Source organism: Jaculus jaculus, chromosome 13, assembly GCF_020740685.1.
Source record: "Jaculus jaculus isolate mJacJac1 chromosome 13, mJacJac1.mat.Y.cur, whole genome shotgun sequence".
NCBI classification, from domain to species: Eukaryota; Metazoa; Chordata; class Mammalia; order Rodentia; family Dipodidae; genus Jaculus; species Jaculus jaculus.
In genome coordinates this window covers 1,767,934-1,784,430 of record NC_059114.1, presented here as the reverse complement: position 1 = coordinate 1,784,430, position 16,497 = coordinate 1,767,934, and the positions used below count along the sequence as shown (strand labels likewise).

At 55.0% G+C, this 16,497-nt stretch overlaps 2 protein-coding genes across 4 annotated transcripts in view; one reads left to right on the top strand and one right to left on the bottom strand.

Moving 5' to 3' along the window:
• Med15 (mediator complex subunit 15) overlaps positions 1–7,558 on the top strand; it is a 47,999-nt gene extending 40,441 nt beyond the window's left edge. For 2 of the 3 annotated variants that reach the window (XM_004670802.3, XM_004670800.3), the window contains 9 exons: positions 3,010–3,137; positions 3,365–3,492; positions 3,658–3,792; positions 3,865–3,928; positions 4,769–4,835; positions 5,214–5,374; positions 5,463–5,629; positions 5,961–6,059; positions 6,562–7,558. In XM_004670802.3, the coding sequence (XP_004670859.1) occupies positions 3,010–3,137; positions 3,365–3,492; positions 3,658–3,792; positions 3,865–3,928; positions 4,769–4,835; positions 5,214–5,374; positions 5,463–5,629; positions 5,961–6,059; positions 6,562–6,698 (1,086 nt within the window). In that variant the 3' untranslated portion in view covers positions 6,699–7,558. The remainder of the gene's footprint in view (positions 1–3,009; positions 3,138–3,364; positions 3,493–3,657; positions 3,793–3,864; positions 3,929–4,768; positions 4,836–5,213; positions 5,375–5,462; positions 5,630–5,960; positions 6,060–6,561) is intronic. The other variant, XR_006633179.1, reaches the window with a different exon arrangement.
• Positions 7,559–8,037: 479 nt separating this feature from the next.
• LOC101607705 (coiled-coil domain-containing protein 74A) lies at positions 8,038–13,279 on the bottom strand. The gene is made up of 8 exons (XM_004670799.2): positions 13,018–13,279; positions 12,105–12,149; positions 10,703–10,762; positions 9,798–9,957; positions 8,819–9,008; positions 8,659–8,738; positions 8,531–8,587; positions 8,038–8,403 (listed from the first exon to the last, which is right to left on the bottom strand). Exons 1-8 carry the CDS (start codon positions 13,277–13,279, stop codon positions 8,163–8,165), a joined length of 1,095 nt encoding a protein of 364 aa, XP_004670856.2. The 3' UTR covers positions 8,038–8,162.
• Between the last annotated feature and the right edge of the window lie 3,218 nt (positions 13,280–16,497).

Here is a 16,497-nt window from a genome sequence, read left to right as displayed (position 1 = left end):
CCCTAATCGAAAAATCCTAAGTAAATAAATAAAAACAAAAACAGTGCACCTGTCAGGTTCCAGCCCTTTCCTCCCGTGCCGTGTTGTCTGCTTGGCTGTCCCAAACCATGTGCCCTCCCACGTCCACTGTATTCTGCCCATTCTACCTTTGACGCCTGTGCTGTGCAGTCCCCACAGGCTCCATCTGGACTGGTATGCAGTGCCGTGTGTCCTAGGAAAGCAGTTGGTGCCACCGTTGCTGAGGCATTGTGCACTGTGCGTGGGCTTCCCCTCTGACTCACTAGCAGTGTGGGTTTAAGCAAGTCACATCACTGTGAGCACTGGTATTCCCGCCTAGAACCTTCAAGTGACAGATGGCATGCGTCAGGGACTCACGCTCCTCCCCTGAGAGGTACTGCCATTCTGAGACAGACCCATGCCTAGGCCACAGGATGTGAGCAGAGAGAGCGCAGAGGGTACTTCACTGTCCCACCGCCCTTTCCTTGTGGGTCAGAGATCATCTTTGGGCTGTTTCTTTCACCAGACGTGCCTGTGATGACTGGACTTGAGCCACCCTCCCTGCTAGAGTTCCCTCTGCCTCCGTCCTCGGCGGCCCGTGGAAAGAGCAAAGCACAGGTGCCGGGGCTTCCTCTTGGTGTGCCAGCCCTTGCTTGGCTATGCTGCTCATGTGGGTCTGCAGGAACCTTGTCTGTGAACAGACCTGGGGAACAGTGTAGACCCCGGAGACCTTGAGGGGGAGTAGCTTCCAAGCTGTTAGGGAAAGGAGAGACACAATGCCGAGGGGCCTGAGGCTCCGCCGCCTCTGAGCTGGCCACCTTTCTCCATGACTTAGATCACATCCTCATGTCTGGAGACAGCTGTTCAGATATCTGCCCTGTTATCACCAGGAACAGAAGGTATTGGCAGCATGTGCCCTGTGCCCCAGGGTCTAGGTACTCAGGTGGAATGTGAGCTTCTAGGTGCCTTCCTGATACTGCAGTCAGTCCTGTGCAGCCCTTGAGGTCCTGCGGGTGCCTTCCTGCTTCACAGAGAGCCTCAAGCTCAGGTTACAAACACTGGCTGACTTGTCTCCTTCACAGGAGCTGCAGTTGGGATCAGGACAAGGAAAGAAGAGGGGTGACAAGGGCTTTTGAGAACATGTGAGGTGCAGGGCTAGGTGTGAATCCCCATCATGGGGGACCAGGCCAGCGGGGCAGGTACGGATCCAGTCTTTTTGTTGGTTGGTTTGTTTTTTCGAGGTAGGGTTTCACTTTAGCTCAGGCTGACCTGGAATACACTATATAGTCTCAGGTTGGCCTCGAACTCACAGCAATCCTCCTACCTCTACCTCACGAGTGCTGGGAGTAAAGGTGTGCGTCACCACGTCCAGCTTTTCAGTCTTTTGTTTGCATTCCTCAGACTGTCTGTAGTTCTCTCTTGGAACTTTCTGGTCTTGGGACTTTATTAGCCTGTGGGTTGATTTTAAGCATGTGTTCCAGTCTGTATGACATGTGTCTGTCCTGGTCTCCATGGACTAATAATACATTCCACACCACAAATGTTTTGGACCTGCCTAGGAGAAACCTGTGAGCTTGTTCAGCTCAGCATTTAGCAAAGACAGTCCTGTTTCTTGAAGGTGAACCTCTGTGCAGAGGCGACACTGGAGGAACTAGGCCCAGCAGCCAGAGGCCTGAGCTGTCACTCCTGTCCCCCACCATTTAGGAGTTTCTTGGTCAGTGTGCTGGCACTTGTCCATTTCATATTATTGTCATATTCAGATAACCACTGTGGCTTGGAGCACCTGACAGCCTTGTGGAATGGAGAGGGAGAGGGGGTGTATGTGTGTGCACGCACCTGACCCAGGGCAGTCTCACCTAGCATGCAGGAGCAACATCCATCTGTGAGGTTGGCCGGCTATACTGAAGAGGCCAAGCAAGCTCCCATGGCAGATCCTGTGCCCTTCTCTGGCCTGGGCAGGTGAGGTGGGCACACATCTTTCTTGGTGGGATCTGTCCCTATTTCCTGCTTGAGGAGCACTCAGATGCCGTGGCAGGGAAAAGGGAAGCTGTGGCCTCAGGTGGGCCATGCCTGTCTGTAGAGCTGTGCAGAGGCATTAGGCTGTGGGGTGCTTGGTGTGCGTAGTTGATGAGTGTGGGAGCTGCCATTTGGTACCCTTCCAGACCTCTGTGAAGTTAGATTTATTAGAGTGGTTCTGGTGTGGCAAGGGGTCAGCAAACCTCTGCCCTGTCCGTCTGCAGTCATCACCTTGTGCTTCTGTGCTGGAAGGTCAGGCACTACATCCTCCCAGGCTGATGCTGTGGTTTCAGCCCTCAAAATTCCTGGGTGAAGTTGGGTGTCTTTGTCTGGAGATGCACTGGAAACATGGCAGCCCTGCTTTGTGAAGATGCCAGGTGCTCTGAGCCCAGGGAGCTCTGGTACAAGTCACTTGCCTCTCCAGTGGGCTCGGACAGTTCAGCCACTGGCAGCTGGGAGACCACTGCAGGGCATGTGGCTCCTTGGTCAATTCACCCCAATTAATTGGTCAAGGCATCTGCCCACGTCAGACAGGAGAGGGGACTCTGGCTTGCCTTGTCCTTGAAGCAGTCAACCTTGGGGACTAGAGTCAAACTGGAGGACTAATGAAAGCACACAGAAGTCTCCATAGGTCAGCAGAACAGGGTCTTAGTGACACGGAAATGAAAGTGTCCTAGGCCAGGTAGGAAGGACGCAGACGAGCATGAGACTGTCATCTTCCCAGACCTCCCGCCGCACACTCCCATTCCTGAGAAATAGACCGAGGCCACAGTTACTCAGCCCAGAAGCCTGGCGTTCTCGTGGCTGCCCACCTGGCCGTCCTTCCAGCCTCTTGGACCCCGTGTGTTATGTGCCTGGCTGTGTTAACTGTGTAGCATCCTGAAGAAGAAAGGGTGTTGGGTGAGACGCAGTACATGGACCTATGGGTACTTTGGGCTGGGGACACGGAGGCAGTGAGTGTGTAGCATGGAGCCGGATAAGTCTCTCCACTTGCAGGTCAGCCAGAGCAGCCTCACCATGCTGTCCTCACCATCACCAGGCCAGCAGGTTCAGACCCCTCAGTCGATGCCCCCTCCCCCGCAGCCATCCCCACAGCCTGGCTCTCAGCCCAACTCCAATGTCAGGTAGGTTCCTGAGGATGCCCCCCCACCACCCCCCTTTGACTCTAGGGCCAGCATGCCTGGTACCCCCACTCCTCCCATCCGGCCCTCGGCAAGCATGCCTGATGTCCCCACCCCTCCTCTGGTCCTTGGTCCAGTATGTCTGGTGCCTCCCCTACAGCCCTCCTCTGGCCCTGGGCAAGCATGCCTGGTGCCCCTGTTCAGACTTGCTTCCTTCTGCTTGGCTGCAGCTCCGGCCCCGCCCCGTCCCCTAGCAGCTTCCTGCCTAGCCCCTCACCGCAGCCTTCCCAGAGCCCAGTGACAGCACGCACCCCACAGAACTTCAGCGTCCCCTCCCCTGGACCTTTAAACACCCCTGGTAAGTTAGACCTGGGCTGGGGTAAACAGCCCCATGAGGTGCCGAGTCACCCTCCCCCTCCCAAGGCTCAACTCTTAAAGGGCATGTGAGCTCATAGACTCCTCAGAGCCACTGTGCCCCTACTGTGGTTGCAGCCTGCCATCTTACCCACCCTGTCTCCCACAGTGAACCCCAATTCTGTCATGAGCCCCGCTGGCTCGAGTCAGGCTGAGGAGCAGCAGTACCTGGACAAGCTGAAGCAGTTGTCCAAGTACATTGAGCCCCTGCGTCGCATGATCAACAAGATTGACAAGAACGAAGGTGCGCTGGGGCCTGATCAGGGTGGGCCCAGGGCACCCAAGTCTTGTGACTTAGTGTCTTTTGCTTTCTCAGATAGAAAAAAGGACCTAAGTAAGATGAAGAGCCTGCTGGACATTCTCACTGACCCTTCTAAGCGGTAAGGAGTGCCCGTGGCCCTGGACAGGCAAGGGTCGGTGAGAATGTGGGTTTAGCAAAGGGCCTAGCAGTTGTGTGGGCTCTGCCTAATGTCCACAGAGAGGTGTATCCTGAAGTTCTCAGCCCCTGCACCTCCCTCAGCACTAGCCCTCACACAGCTGGGGCTGCTGCTGGGCTCTCCCACCGTAGCCTGTGGCTGGCCTGGCCTGGCGCCATGGCCACTGGTCAGGTCCTGGTTTGTAGTAGCCTTGCCTTCAAGCCGGCGCCCTAGCCACTGACCCTCCTTTCCAGCCCTCAGTGGTGTCACCTTCAGCTAGCTGTAACAGGCTTGCTGAGTCTGACGTTGAGCTCCGCATGACTTGCCAGTGACCTTCAACAGGCAGCTGCAGCTCAGTCACCACATGAGCAGAGCTAGCCTGGGCCATGTATGCTGGCCATGGAGATAGATCCAAATGGAACCTGTAAGAAGTTTTTGAAAGAAAGTTGGCTGCTCTGAGCATCCAGGCTCAGGGGGTCTCACCAGCTATCTCACCAGCTCAACTCAGGCTCTGCTCCCATTGTGATTACCCTGGTCAGATGCCATTCACTGCTGAACGGAGCTTGTCACTGCAAGGCCCTCCAGCCCTCTGGGATGGGGTCCTTCCTTCAGGCCACAGGGCCAGCCCAGGGCAGGGAACGCGACTGGGTGAGACTGAGTCTGCTCTGGGGCACCTGGTGGACTAGCTGGGCTCTCTGAAAGTTTGCTGGGAGGAGGCCAGGTGCCACTGGTTATAAACAGCATCCAGAGTCACCTGCTCCAGCCCTCCAGCAGAGGGACAGCCCATGTGCCCTGTCCTCTCAGGTGTCCCCTGAAGACTCTACAGAAGTGTGAGATCGCTCTGGAGAAACTCAAGAACGACATGGCAGTGGTGAGTGCAGCCCCAGGGTCGGGTCTAGCCCAATGGAAGGAGCCTTGGTCAGAAGGTAGCTCTGCTGAGGACTAGGCTTGTCCTGAGGGCTCCACCCAGGAGGGTGAGGTCATAGGGAAAGCCACTCTCTTCCCCCTGCAATCTTCCAATCTAGCATAGACCCCTGGCTGGCAAGGGGGTGCCACTAGGTTGGGAGTGAGGCCATGGAGATGGGTTATGTTTGGGGCAGCCACCATTGTCTGCACAGGCTGTGGAGGCTGCGGATGAAGAGCCTCGGGGGTCTTGCAAGTGCAGATGGAATCCGAGGGGTCTGGGAGATTCCTCAGAGAGGGTGAGGCCGTGAGTCCGGGCCGTTGACTCTGCTTGTCCTGTCCCTAGCCCACACCCCCACCACCCCCAGTTCTCACAACCAAGCAGCAGGACCTTTGTCAGCCACTCCTGGATGCCATCCTAGCCAACATTCGCTCACCGGTCTTCAACCATTCCCTGTACCGCACGTTCGTGCCAGCCATGACGGCCATCCATGGCCCACCCATTGTGTACGTATATCCAGGATCGGGCCTCACAGCGGGCAGTAAGCCTGAGGCTGTGTGTAGCCTGCATAGTCACCGTGGACCCCTCCTCCAGGGCCCCAGTGGTGTGGCCTCGGAAGCGCAGGTTTGAGGAGGATGAGCGGCAGAGCATCCCCAATGTGCTACAAGGGGAGGTGGCCAGGTTGGACCCCAAGTTCCTGGTGAACTTGGACCCTTCTCACTGTAGCAACAACGGCACTGTCCACCTGATCTGCAAGCTGGGTGAGTGTCCAGGACAGGCAGGATGTGGCTTGGGGAGCAAATTCTAACTTGCAGCCCAACCTGTACTCACGTGGCCCTGCCACACTGTCCGCTCTGCCCTCACTTCTTCCTCTGCGTGGCTGTGGGCAGCATCCTTTTTCCACAGGGTGCTCCTGGCTCCATGGTTGGATGGCTTTAGCAAGCCTCCGTGGAACCCTGTGGGGTCGGGGAGCTTTCAGGAGCAGGGCTGAGGCAGTGGATTGGAGATGGCGGAGGCGGGCGGTTGGGTGCAGGTTGTGGTGGTATTTGTCAGATGTGGGCCAGGTCACAAGTGCAGCCTTGTGTGTTGCAGATGACAAGGACCTCCCGAGTGTGCCTCCACTGGAGCTTAGTGTGCCAGCGGACTACCCTGCCCAGAGCCCACTGTGGATTGACCGACAGTGGCAGTATGGTGGGTGAACTTGAATCATCCGGGATACCAAGACAGGCAGGGCTCAGGTCTGGGAAACCAGGGTTTTACTGTGCAGCAGGGACTTATCCAGGAATTCCTGCTTTTCTCTGCACAGCAGTCATCAGGAGATAGAAGGTCCTCTGCCCCCAGTGTGTCCTTCGTCCCTTGGTCCCATAGCTTCAGGTCACCCGTGTGGGAGGGCCAAGCAAGCCCTGTGTTCCTTCAGAGCTCTGCAGTGCTACCCCAAGGCCACCACTAGAAGCTGGGGCTCAATCAGCTCCCATGTGGCTCCAGAGAGCTCCTTGGTGGGGAGCAGTCCCAGTGGCTCAGTGCAAAGAAGGGCAGCCTGGGGCTCCAGACCTAGTACCAATTCCAGTTCTGGACTGAGGGTGTGGCTGGGAGGCATATGCTCACCAGTGAGTGAAGGAAACTTGACCCGAGCACCCCTTCCCAAAGGCTCTTTCAAGGGCTGCTTGGTGCTCACACACTTGCTGTGTTGCAGATGCCAACCCCTTTCTGCAGTCGGTGCGCCAGCGCATGACCTCCAGGCTGTTGCAGCTCCCCGACAAGCACTCGGTCACAGCCCTGCTCAACACCTGGGCCCAGAGCGTCCACCAGGCCTGCCTCTCAGCCGCCTAGCCTACTTGAACTTCAGGACCCGCAGCCTGCTGGGCTGTAGACCCCACGTTGCCTACTGGACATGTCTAGGTGTTGGCTATAGAGGGCCTGGGTTAGGTTTAGCTGTCCTGCTTTTACCTTCTGCCTTGGGGAATTGACAGACATCTCTCCACACATGAGCAGTGCTGCCCAGAGGGCTGTGGGGCTGACTGCACTGCGTGGGTGTCCGGGGCATTCCCAGGGTTTCTGCTGGCTTCCTCCGGAAGTCAGGTCCTGGGCTGTACTCCCTGCAGCCTCTGCACTTGTGTCCACTCAGCAGCGTGAGAACTCAGGGTCCCATTGAAGCATCTGTGGGTGTATTAGGATACTTCGTACTCGTGTCTAGGAGAATCTGGACGACATAGGAATCCCTCAGTACACATAATCCTCCAGTGTGGGTTCTGGCTAGGCTACTTGAGGCATGCGGGGCACATCCTAGGGATGCTCCCAGCTCCGGGCAGTCTCCAGTTTGGAGGGAGGACCAGCCTGCAGGCAAATCTGTTGCCACCAGCCAGGCACCAACCTCATGAACCTCCTGATCCGTGCTGTAGGAATAGGGCCATCCAAGGGCCTGTCCGTGCCATTCCTGTGCCACTCAGGTCTAAAGTGCTGTTACTTCTGGGAGAGATGGAGTGACCAGCCAAGCATTGTTATTGGAACCTGGCTTATCAGAACACATTCTCTCCACCACTCCCAAGGAAGTGTGGGCTTTCTTCAGGATGCTTCACATGGCACCTCCATGGGTCACCTCCCACACTAGCCCTCTGGTGACAAGTTTCCCCTTTTTATATGTGCACTACCCTATCATACGTGGTTCTTATAATAAATTTAATATTCCTGTGTTTGCTGGGAGTCCATCACTGTGTCTCCCTCACTGCATGTTAGGGCCTGCTGTGAGGGAGGGGTGCTGAAGTTAACGTAGAATGTAGGCAATAGGGATGGAAGGCCTGTGGGTGCTGCTGGGTGGGGCAGGCACAGTCTGACCACTGTGAGGTGACATGTAGCTTCTGGCCCTGCCAGGGTGGAGAGAAGAGGATTCTCCCTTGGCCGTGGTCTGTGCACTGGCCCATCATGAGTGTCCATCTGGGCTGGTGCCAACCTGGAAGGCAGCCTCTGGGACCACTAAACCAGCCAAGTGACAACCAGCTGACTCCCAGAAGAAGGCTGTGTGACTGCTGGTGTTTCTCTTCTGAGCAGCTGCCAACTCCTGTAATGAGCCAGCCTCGACTGCCTAGACAGGTTCCTTGCCGACCAGCAGGAAAACCTGGTTAAGCACAAATGGCTGAGACACCTGATAGCCGTGAGGAAGGAGACTTAGCACTTGGAGAAACAAACTTTACTTTCAGTGAACAGATAGGCTAATACTTTATAATATGCTTTTGTATAAATGTAGAGATAGTAAAAACAGAAAATAGTTACTTTTTTCCAGTTCTGAGATCAAGTACTTTATCTGTCGTGGGTTCTATCTGTCTTGGAGTTGAGCGTGGCTGAGAAGTAGGGTTGGTGTGATCCACCATCGAGAGAGGGCGGTCTGGCTGCCGGGCGCTGGCTCAGCACAGAGCGGTGCAGGCGCCGGCTCTGCACCACCTGCAGCCTCTTCTGCCGCTCGGTGAAGTTGCTCTTAAGGCTCTGCTTCAGCGCGGGCAGGATGGCACGCTCTGCCGCAGGCATCGGGCTCAAAATCAAGCTGTGTCAGAAGGAAGTTGGGGCAGGCGTCTATCAGCTGCCTGTGGGTGCCCAGGACAGGCTGCAAGCAAAGTCTCCCTGCACCCTGTGGGCACCAAGCCACAGAGCTTCCTGCGCCTGGGACTTACCACTTCTTAGAGAGGCCCTTACTGGAAACCTTGGGGAACTGCATGGCCTCCTGGTCCCTGAGGAAGGAAATCATCAGTGAGCCCCCCACCACTGCCCACTGGGTTGGGGTGGAATACAGGGCACTCACTTGGGAGAGCCCAGCACAGCCTCCTCAGCGGCAGCTCGGGACCTCTGGTTCCCTTCCAGGAGGGACTTGAGGTGCTGAAGCTGAAAGGCAGGGAGAGGCGTGGTGAGCACACCATACCTGGCTACCTGTGTGCTAAGCCACGTGCCACCCAGGTCCTCACCTCCTGAGCCTGGAGGAGGTTGGTATTCCACAGCTGACGGATGACCACCTCACACTGCTGCACTGTGGTAGGCTTGCGCAGGTGTGGGGGCAGGTTCACTAGGGGGGCTGCCCCTATCCCTTGCCGGCCAGGATGCTGGGTGCCTCCTACCAAGGTGGCCCCCGAATTAGAGGTCTCCACATTCTCGTCTCTGAAACATTACAGCAACCCAGAGGCTACCTGTGGGATTGCTCTCGCCGCTCACCCAACATCCTCCCCAGATCAGCCCTCCTGCCAGCCAGTGTGGCTACAGGGGAGCTCAAAGAGGCCCCTTCCCTTCTCCCACCAGCCAAGGTGCTCTGAAGCCAGCTGAGCCTCATGTTCTCCCTCTTGCCACTGAGTGGCAGATATGGCTCAGGGACACTCAGCTACCTGCCAGGCTGCCTCCAGCATAACCCAGCCAGCGGGCCCAGGCGGGTGTTGGGTCCCAGTGGTGTTACTGGGGAACTAGAGCTTGGTCCTGCTCCAGTCAGACCCAGGAACCCAACTCACTGTGTTCTTGGTAAAAAGCAAACTCCATCTATAATCCCTGTACTGAGGAGGCAGAGATGGATGGATTGCTGTAAATTCAAGGCCAGCCTAGTCTACAAAGTGAGCTCCAGACTAGCCAGGACCCTGTCTCAAAAAAGTAAAATAATTAGGGAGGCCAAGTCACTTGTTTGTCTCTTGTCCTTGAAACAGTGTTAAGGGGGCGGCCACTGGTCCTCTGGGTCAGGTCAGCCAGGATCCCTGCAGGACCCCCAGGAAAGGGGAAGCACTGCCCAGCAGGTAGACAGCGTCACAGAAAGCTCGCTCTCTCAACCCCATGTTCTCATAGAGTTAGGCCCATGGAGAAAGGAGGAGGCAAGGTGGCCTGCTGGTGCCAGAGTGGGGACCTGTTAGGGGCAAGCCTGGGGTGTTCGGGGTACAGGCCTGGCCCTCGGGTGCAGACGGGCCTTACTTGGCCTGCCCCTGTGCCCCAGGGACTCTGTCCAGCTTGCTGCTGTGGAACAGGGCAGCACTGAGCCGCTGCTCGTCCACGTCCACCTTTGGAGGGGCTTCGGACTTCAGCTCGGGCTTCTTGCAGCTGGGCTGGGGCCTGCTCTTGCCTTGAGAGTTGGCTGCAGAATGGACCGACAGGACCCTCACTGCAGGCCTCGGGGGCCCAGACCCATCCAGGATGGGCCACATGTGCCCCAGAAGCTTTGCCCCTGCCTCAGTTTCCTCATCTGTAAAGGGGAGATGGAAACTTCCACCCTAGAGAGGGCCACATTGGGGAAGAAATGAGATTCTGAGGGTGAAGTCTGGGATCCAGCCCGTAAAGTTTCTTCTAGAAGGCCCAGGCCCACTGCCTGCTGGTGAACTGGGCTCCCTGCTGGTGAGGATGCCCAGCTTCATTGTTGGAGATGAGAGAAGAGCGCTGTTCCCTACCCTCTATTGATGTCATTAGCAGGGCAGGCCTCAGTCCAGCTACATCCTGCCTGCCTGGGTGCTATAGGCCAAGTCAGGCTTCTGCTGGCAGTCAGCACATACTCCCCAGGAAGACCATTGCAGAGAGTGGGGGATGCTCACGCACTTGGAGTTCCCTCCATAAGTGACCCAACTGCTCATTGCCCTGGGTGGGCCTGCCAAGTCACATGGTTGCTTTGTACTGACAGCTGTGCCCTGTCCTGCTTGTGCAGTCCCAAGGTCTCCCTCTGGGCTATGGCTTCTGTGCACAGGGTGTTGGGGACTGCCCCTTTGCCTTGAGTCCACTAAGTTTTCTATGGTCTGCCCAACAGAAGGGCTTTCAGCTTCTTAGCACTCCATCCTGGCCACCCAACGTGGGGCTCCACTCTTGAGCACAGCACAGACCAGCCCATTTACCTGACACCGACGAGTTGGAGGTGGACTTATTGGATGGAAAGCTCAATGTGGAAACACTGCCTGCAAAAGAAAGCACAGGGCCTGGAGAGATGGCTTAGTGGTTAAGGCGTTTGCCTGCAAAGCCTAAGGACCAAGGTTTGATTCCCCAGAACCCACGTAAGCCAGATGCACAAGGTGGCACATGCATCTGGAGTTCATTTGCCGTGGCTGGAGGCCCTGGTGTGCTCATTCTCTCTCTCCAGGGGTCAGCCCAGGAACCCACCTGGGCCTGCCAAACCTGACAAGGCCGGATCCTTCCTGTTCGGTCCCCACTCTCCCTTCAAAGCAGGCTCAGACCCAGCAGGGCCCCTATAGGAACAGCCACCCCTGGAAAGGCTTCCTGAAGAGTTATCAAGAAAGCAGGGGTTAGCCGGGCGTGGTGGTGCACACCTTTAATTCCAGCACTGGGAGGCAGAGGTAGGAGGATCGCTGTGAGTTCGAGGCCTCCCTGAGACTACATAGTGAATTCCAGGTCAGCCTGGGCTAGAGTGAAACCCTACCTCAAAAAAAAAAAAAAAGCAGGGGTCATGACCAAAACAAGCACTGGGGGCTGGAAGAGATGACTCAGTGGTTAAAGACCCTTGTTTGTAAAGGTACATGCACAGTGGCAGGAAACCCTGGTGCTCCCATACTCTACAAAAAGAGCAGCAGATTCTGGGCCTGGTGTAGCACATGCCTCCTGGTGTCCCACGGGGCCTCTAAGACCTACGTTACTAAAGCCCCTCACAAGGGCTGCGCTTGGCCCAAAGCAAACCAGCCTGTGCTGCCCTGCTGGAGAAGTGCCACCTGTTCTCGGCATGTCTTCGGGAAGGGGCAACCCAGGCACTCCTGGACTGGACAGTTTTCTAGCAGATACCTTCACCAGACCACCCAATGTCGAGAAGATTAGGAGGAGGGAACCCAAGAACTCAGTGTATCACTGGATAGGGCTGGGGGTCATGCCTTGAACACACATGGCTGCAGACATTAGTTTGCCCCTGCTTCCCATAGAAATAGATGGCAGTTCCCCCAGGAAGTGTGCTGACAGCCACCTCACCCAGGGGCACAAGGCTGGGACGCCTGGAGTACCACAGCAGTCATCAGTGAGAACCCAATCGGATAGAGAGGCTTGGAGGGTGGGAACCGCCCCAAGGCCATTCCTGCTACAGGAGTCCCACTGGGGAAGGTCTATAGCACTGTCCCCACTGCACAGACCTCATGCCTTTGGCTCTTAGGGTAAGCCAGACACCCATAGCTAGGGATAAGTGGCATCTGTCCAGGTGCCCACAGCCAGTCCCTTCCAGGTCAGTAGGCAAGGCCCAGTGCTGCCAGATGGGCACAAGTGTTAACTAACTCCCAGCAGCACTGGGACCCTGAGTCCTACCTTTCTTCTGAGGCTTCTGGTTCATGATTAGCTTGTAGTGGAGATCTGAAAACAAGCATACGGCCTCATCACGCTCCAAGCTGCAGCTGCTCAGGACAAACGGCTTGCCCTGCCTACGTGTCCCATCCACGTTGTTCTTTGTCTTTGCCTTGGCCAATCTAGGCCAGAAATGCCTCTGGCTGACCTGTCATTGCTACCATATCCCCACTCTGCCAGGCCAGGGCTCGAGGGACATGGGGATTGAGGCAGATGACTTAGACCTCCAGGAAGCAATGTGTGAGCCACGCTGACATGGGACTGGGTGAGACCCAAGAAGTCATGGGAAACCAGGAGTAGTGGTGCATGCCTTTAATCTCAGCCCTTGGAGGCAGAGGTACGAGGATTGCTGTGAGTTCGAGGCCAGCCTGGGACTACAGCGTAAGTTTCAGGTCAGTCTGGTCTAGAGTGAGACCCTTGAAAAAAGAACAAAATAAGAGGAGGCATAGGGAGGGGGCCCCCTTTTGAACAAATCCTTGATATTTCAGGTCATCTCTCACCAGAATCATGAACCAGAACTAGAAAAGGGAAAGAGAAACTGAGGCAGTAGGGCAGGACGGTGGAACAGAGGAGCTCTAGCTCAGGTGTAAGGCTGAGGAGCAGAGTCATGTCACAGGAGGACAGAAGTTCTGAGTAGACCCTCCCTAAGGATGGGGGAGTCCCGCCTGAGGAGGTGGGGGCACAGGACAGGCGTTCAGCCCTCGCGTGCTTAACTTCTGCCGAGTTGTTATGGGATGAGCTGGGCCAGACCCCGCCCCCCCCCATAGGAGGGCAGGCCTGCCCCGGAAGACCGCTGCGCGGAGGGCAGCCGGGCAAGGACGGCAGGGCAGGGCCGGCCCGTGGGCTGACGGCGGCCGCCCGGCCCGGCCCGGCTCACCCTTGTTCTCCCGCTTCAGGTGCTCGATCTCCTCGTGGAGCTTGACCAGCATCTCCGAGTGCTGCTGCTGCACGAACTGCAGGCTCCTCTCCAGGTCCACGATCCGCTTCTGGGCCTCGCCGAGCCCGAGCGGCGGCGGCTGCGGCCCCGCGCACTGCTGCTGGCCGTCGGGAGGGCGCGGGCGCGGGCGGGACGCGCCCCGGGAGCCCGAGGCGGCCGAGCTGAGGGGCCTCGCCCCGGCCGCCACCCGCGCCCCGCTCATCCGGCCAACCGCCGCCAGCGCCTCTGCCCGCGGCCGCGCCCGGCGCCCGTCACCATGGGAACGGGCGCGCCTGGGGGCGGGGCGTTCTCCCCGGTTGGGTCAGAACACGTCCTTTACAGCGGGGCTGGTTCGTTTTGTATTTACTCATATTCACGAGGAGGGAGAATGGGCGCGCCGGGGCCTCCTGCCACTGCAAACGACCTCCAGACACATGCACCACTTTGTGCAGCTGGCTTCTAAGTAGGTACTGGGGAATCGAACCCGGGCAGTCAGGCTTTGCGAACAAGCACCTTTAACTGCTGTCAGTTCTCTGGCCCCGTTTTAAACCAGGGTCTCACTGTATCCCAGGTTGGCCACTGTTGAATTGCCTAGCCTTCTGAGACTACAGGAATGAGCCACGACACCTAGCTTTTACAGTGGGTTTTACTTGTGTGTTTTGGTGTTTTGCAAGACAGGGTCTCATTCTAGCCCAGGCTGACCTGGAACTCAATCTGTAGAACCAAGCTGGCCTCCAACTCACTGCAATCCTCCTACCTCGGCCTCCCAGGTGATGCGATTAAAGGCTTGCCCCACTATGCCAGGAACAACTTGTTTTTGTGGATTAAAAAAAAAAATTTACTTGAGACAGACTCAGAAATAGAGAATGGACACGCCAGGGCTTTCAGTCACTGCAAACGAACTCCAGATGCACCACCTTGTGCATCTGGCTTACATGGGTCCTGGGGGATTGAACCTGGGTCCTTTAATTTTGCAGGCAAGTACTTTAACCACTACATCATCTCTCCAGCCCATTTTTGTGGTTTTTATTTTTTAATATTTTATCTATTTATTTGAATGAGAGAGTGGAGGGAAGGAGAGAGCAAGAGAAAAAGGCAGACAGAATGGGCATACCAAGGCCTCCATCTACTGCAAATGAACTAACTCCAGCCTATCTTGTTTTAATTGTTTGCTTTTTGAATAACTATGGTTATTCAAGAATCAACTTCTGGGGGTGGGGAGAGGGAAGGTATTACCATGGGATGTTTTTTTTTTTTTTTTTTTAATTTTTATTAACATTTTCCATGATTATAAAATATATCCCATGGTAATTCCCTCCCTCCCCAACCCCACACTTTCCCGTTTGAAATTCCATTCTCAATCATATTACCTCCCATTACAATCATTGTAATTACATATATACAATATCAACCTATTAAGTATCCTCTTCCCTTCCTTTCTCCACCCTTTATGTCTCCTTTTCAACTTACTGGCCTCTGCTACTAAGTATTTTCATTCTCACACAGAAGCCCATGGGATGTTTTTTATAATCATGGAAATGTTAATGAAAATTGAGAAAAAAAAAGAATCAACTTCTGGGCTGGAAAGATGGCTTAGCAGTTAAGGCCCTTGCCTGCGAAGCCTAAGGACCCAGGTTCAATTCCCAGGCACCACATAAGCCCATGCACAAGGTGGCGCATGCATCTGGAGTTCATTTGCAATAGCTGGAGGTCCTGGCACACACATTCTCTCTCTCCCTCTCCTCTCTCAAATAAAGATATTTTTTAAAAGTCTACTTCCAATGATCACAAAATCTGTGTGGATAAAATAGAAAACAGCTATCTGAAGTACAGGAAAGACCAAAAAAAAAAAAAAAAACGAGAGAGAGAGAGAGAAAAAAAAAGAAAAATAGGGCTGGAGTAAAAGTGCATCTGTAGTCAGTAGGTTGTCAAAGAAGGAAACCCAGGCTGCAAACAGAAGAGCTTGGAGTGTGTGTGGTGACTGCAGACAAAAAGTGGAGACACCAAAGCGACTTGGAAATAGTGATAAGTCTGGAACCAGCGCTGTGAAGCGTCCAAAACCACAAACTCCCCACAAATCCTTAGTGGACCCTCAAGCGCATGCCCATGAGTGTACAGGGTTCCAGGGAGACCAAGACAAAGACAAAGCAGAAGCTGTCTTGTCAGCAACCAACACATGATGGATATGGCTGCAGGTGTTGAGGAAAAGGGTGGAGTGGGAGACCCTTAACTTCACCTTGACCCATTTCTTTAAAAATTATTAATTTGGGGCTGGAGGGATGGCTTAGCGGTTAAGCGCTTGCCTATGAAGCCTAAGGACCCCGATTCGAGGCTCGGTTCCCCAGGTCCCACGTTAGCCAGATGCACAAGGGGGCGCACGCGTCTGGAGTTCATTTGCAGAGGCTGGAAGCCCTGGCGCGCCCATTCTCTCTCTCTCCCTCTATCTGTCTTTCTCTCTGAGTCTGTCGCTCTCAAATTAAAAAAAAAAAAAATTATTAATTTGGGGCTGGAGGGATGGCTTAGCCGGTAAGGTGCTTGCCTGTGAAGCCCAGGAACTCAATTTAAATCTCCAGGTCCCACATGGCCAGACACAGTGATGCAAGCACACAATGTCACACATGCGCCACAAGGGGCGCACACATCTGAAGTTTGTTCACAGCAGGTTGACTGTCCTGCCCCACCCTCCCTCCCTCCCTCCTTCTTTCTTTTTCTTTTTATTTATTTGAGAGTGACAGAGAAAGAGAGAATGGGTGTGTCAGGACCTCCAGCCGTGGCAAACAAATTCCAGATGTGTGTGCCCCCTTGTGCATCTGGCTAATGTGGGTCCTGGGGAATCCAGCCTCGAACCACGGTCCTTAGGCTTCACAGGCAAGCACTTAACCACTAAAAGCCCTTTCTTTTTTTGAGGTAGGGTCTCACTCTAGCCCAGACTGACCTGAATTCACTATGTAGTCTTAGGCTGGCCTCAAACTCACAACGATACAGCTACCCCTGCCTCCCAATTACTGGGATTAAAGGTATACACCACCATGCCTGGTCTTTAAAAAAAAAAATACACACACACACATATATATATACATATATTTATCAGCTGGGCATGGTGGCGCTTGCCTTTAATCCCAGCACTTGGGAGGCAGAGGTAGGAGGATCAATGTGAGTTCAAGAGAATGGGAAAAAGGCAAAGAGAGAAAATTGAGACCTCAAGGCCTATTGCCACTGCAAATAAACAAACTCCAGATACATCTGGCTTTATGTGGCTACTGGTGAATTGATCCAGAGTCATTAGGCTACGCAGGCAAGTGCCCTAACTGCTGAGGCATTTCTCCAGCCCTCAGAACTAATTTCTAAAATGAAGGGTATATACAAATCAGCTCTTGTTGGCTCAGGGTGCAATTCGGAGACAGGTGCTTGCCTAGCTCAGGGTTCTGTTCCCAGCACATC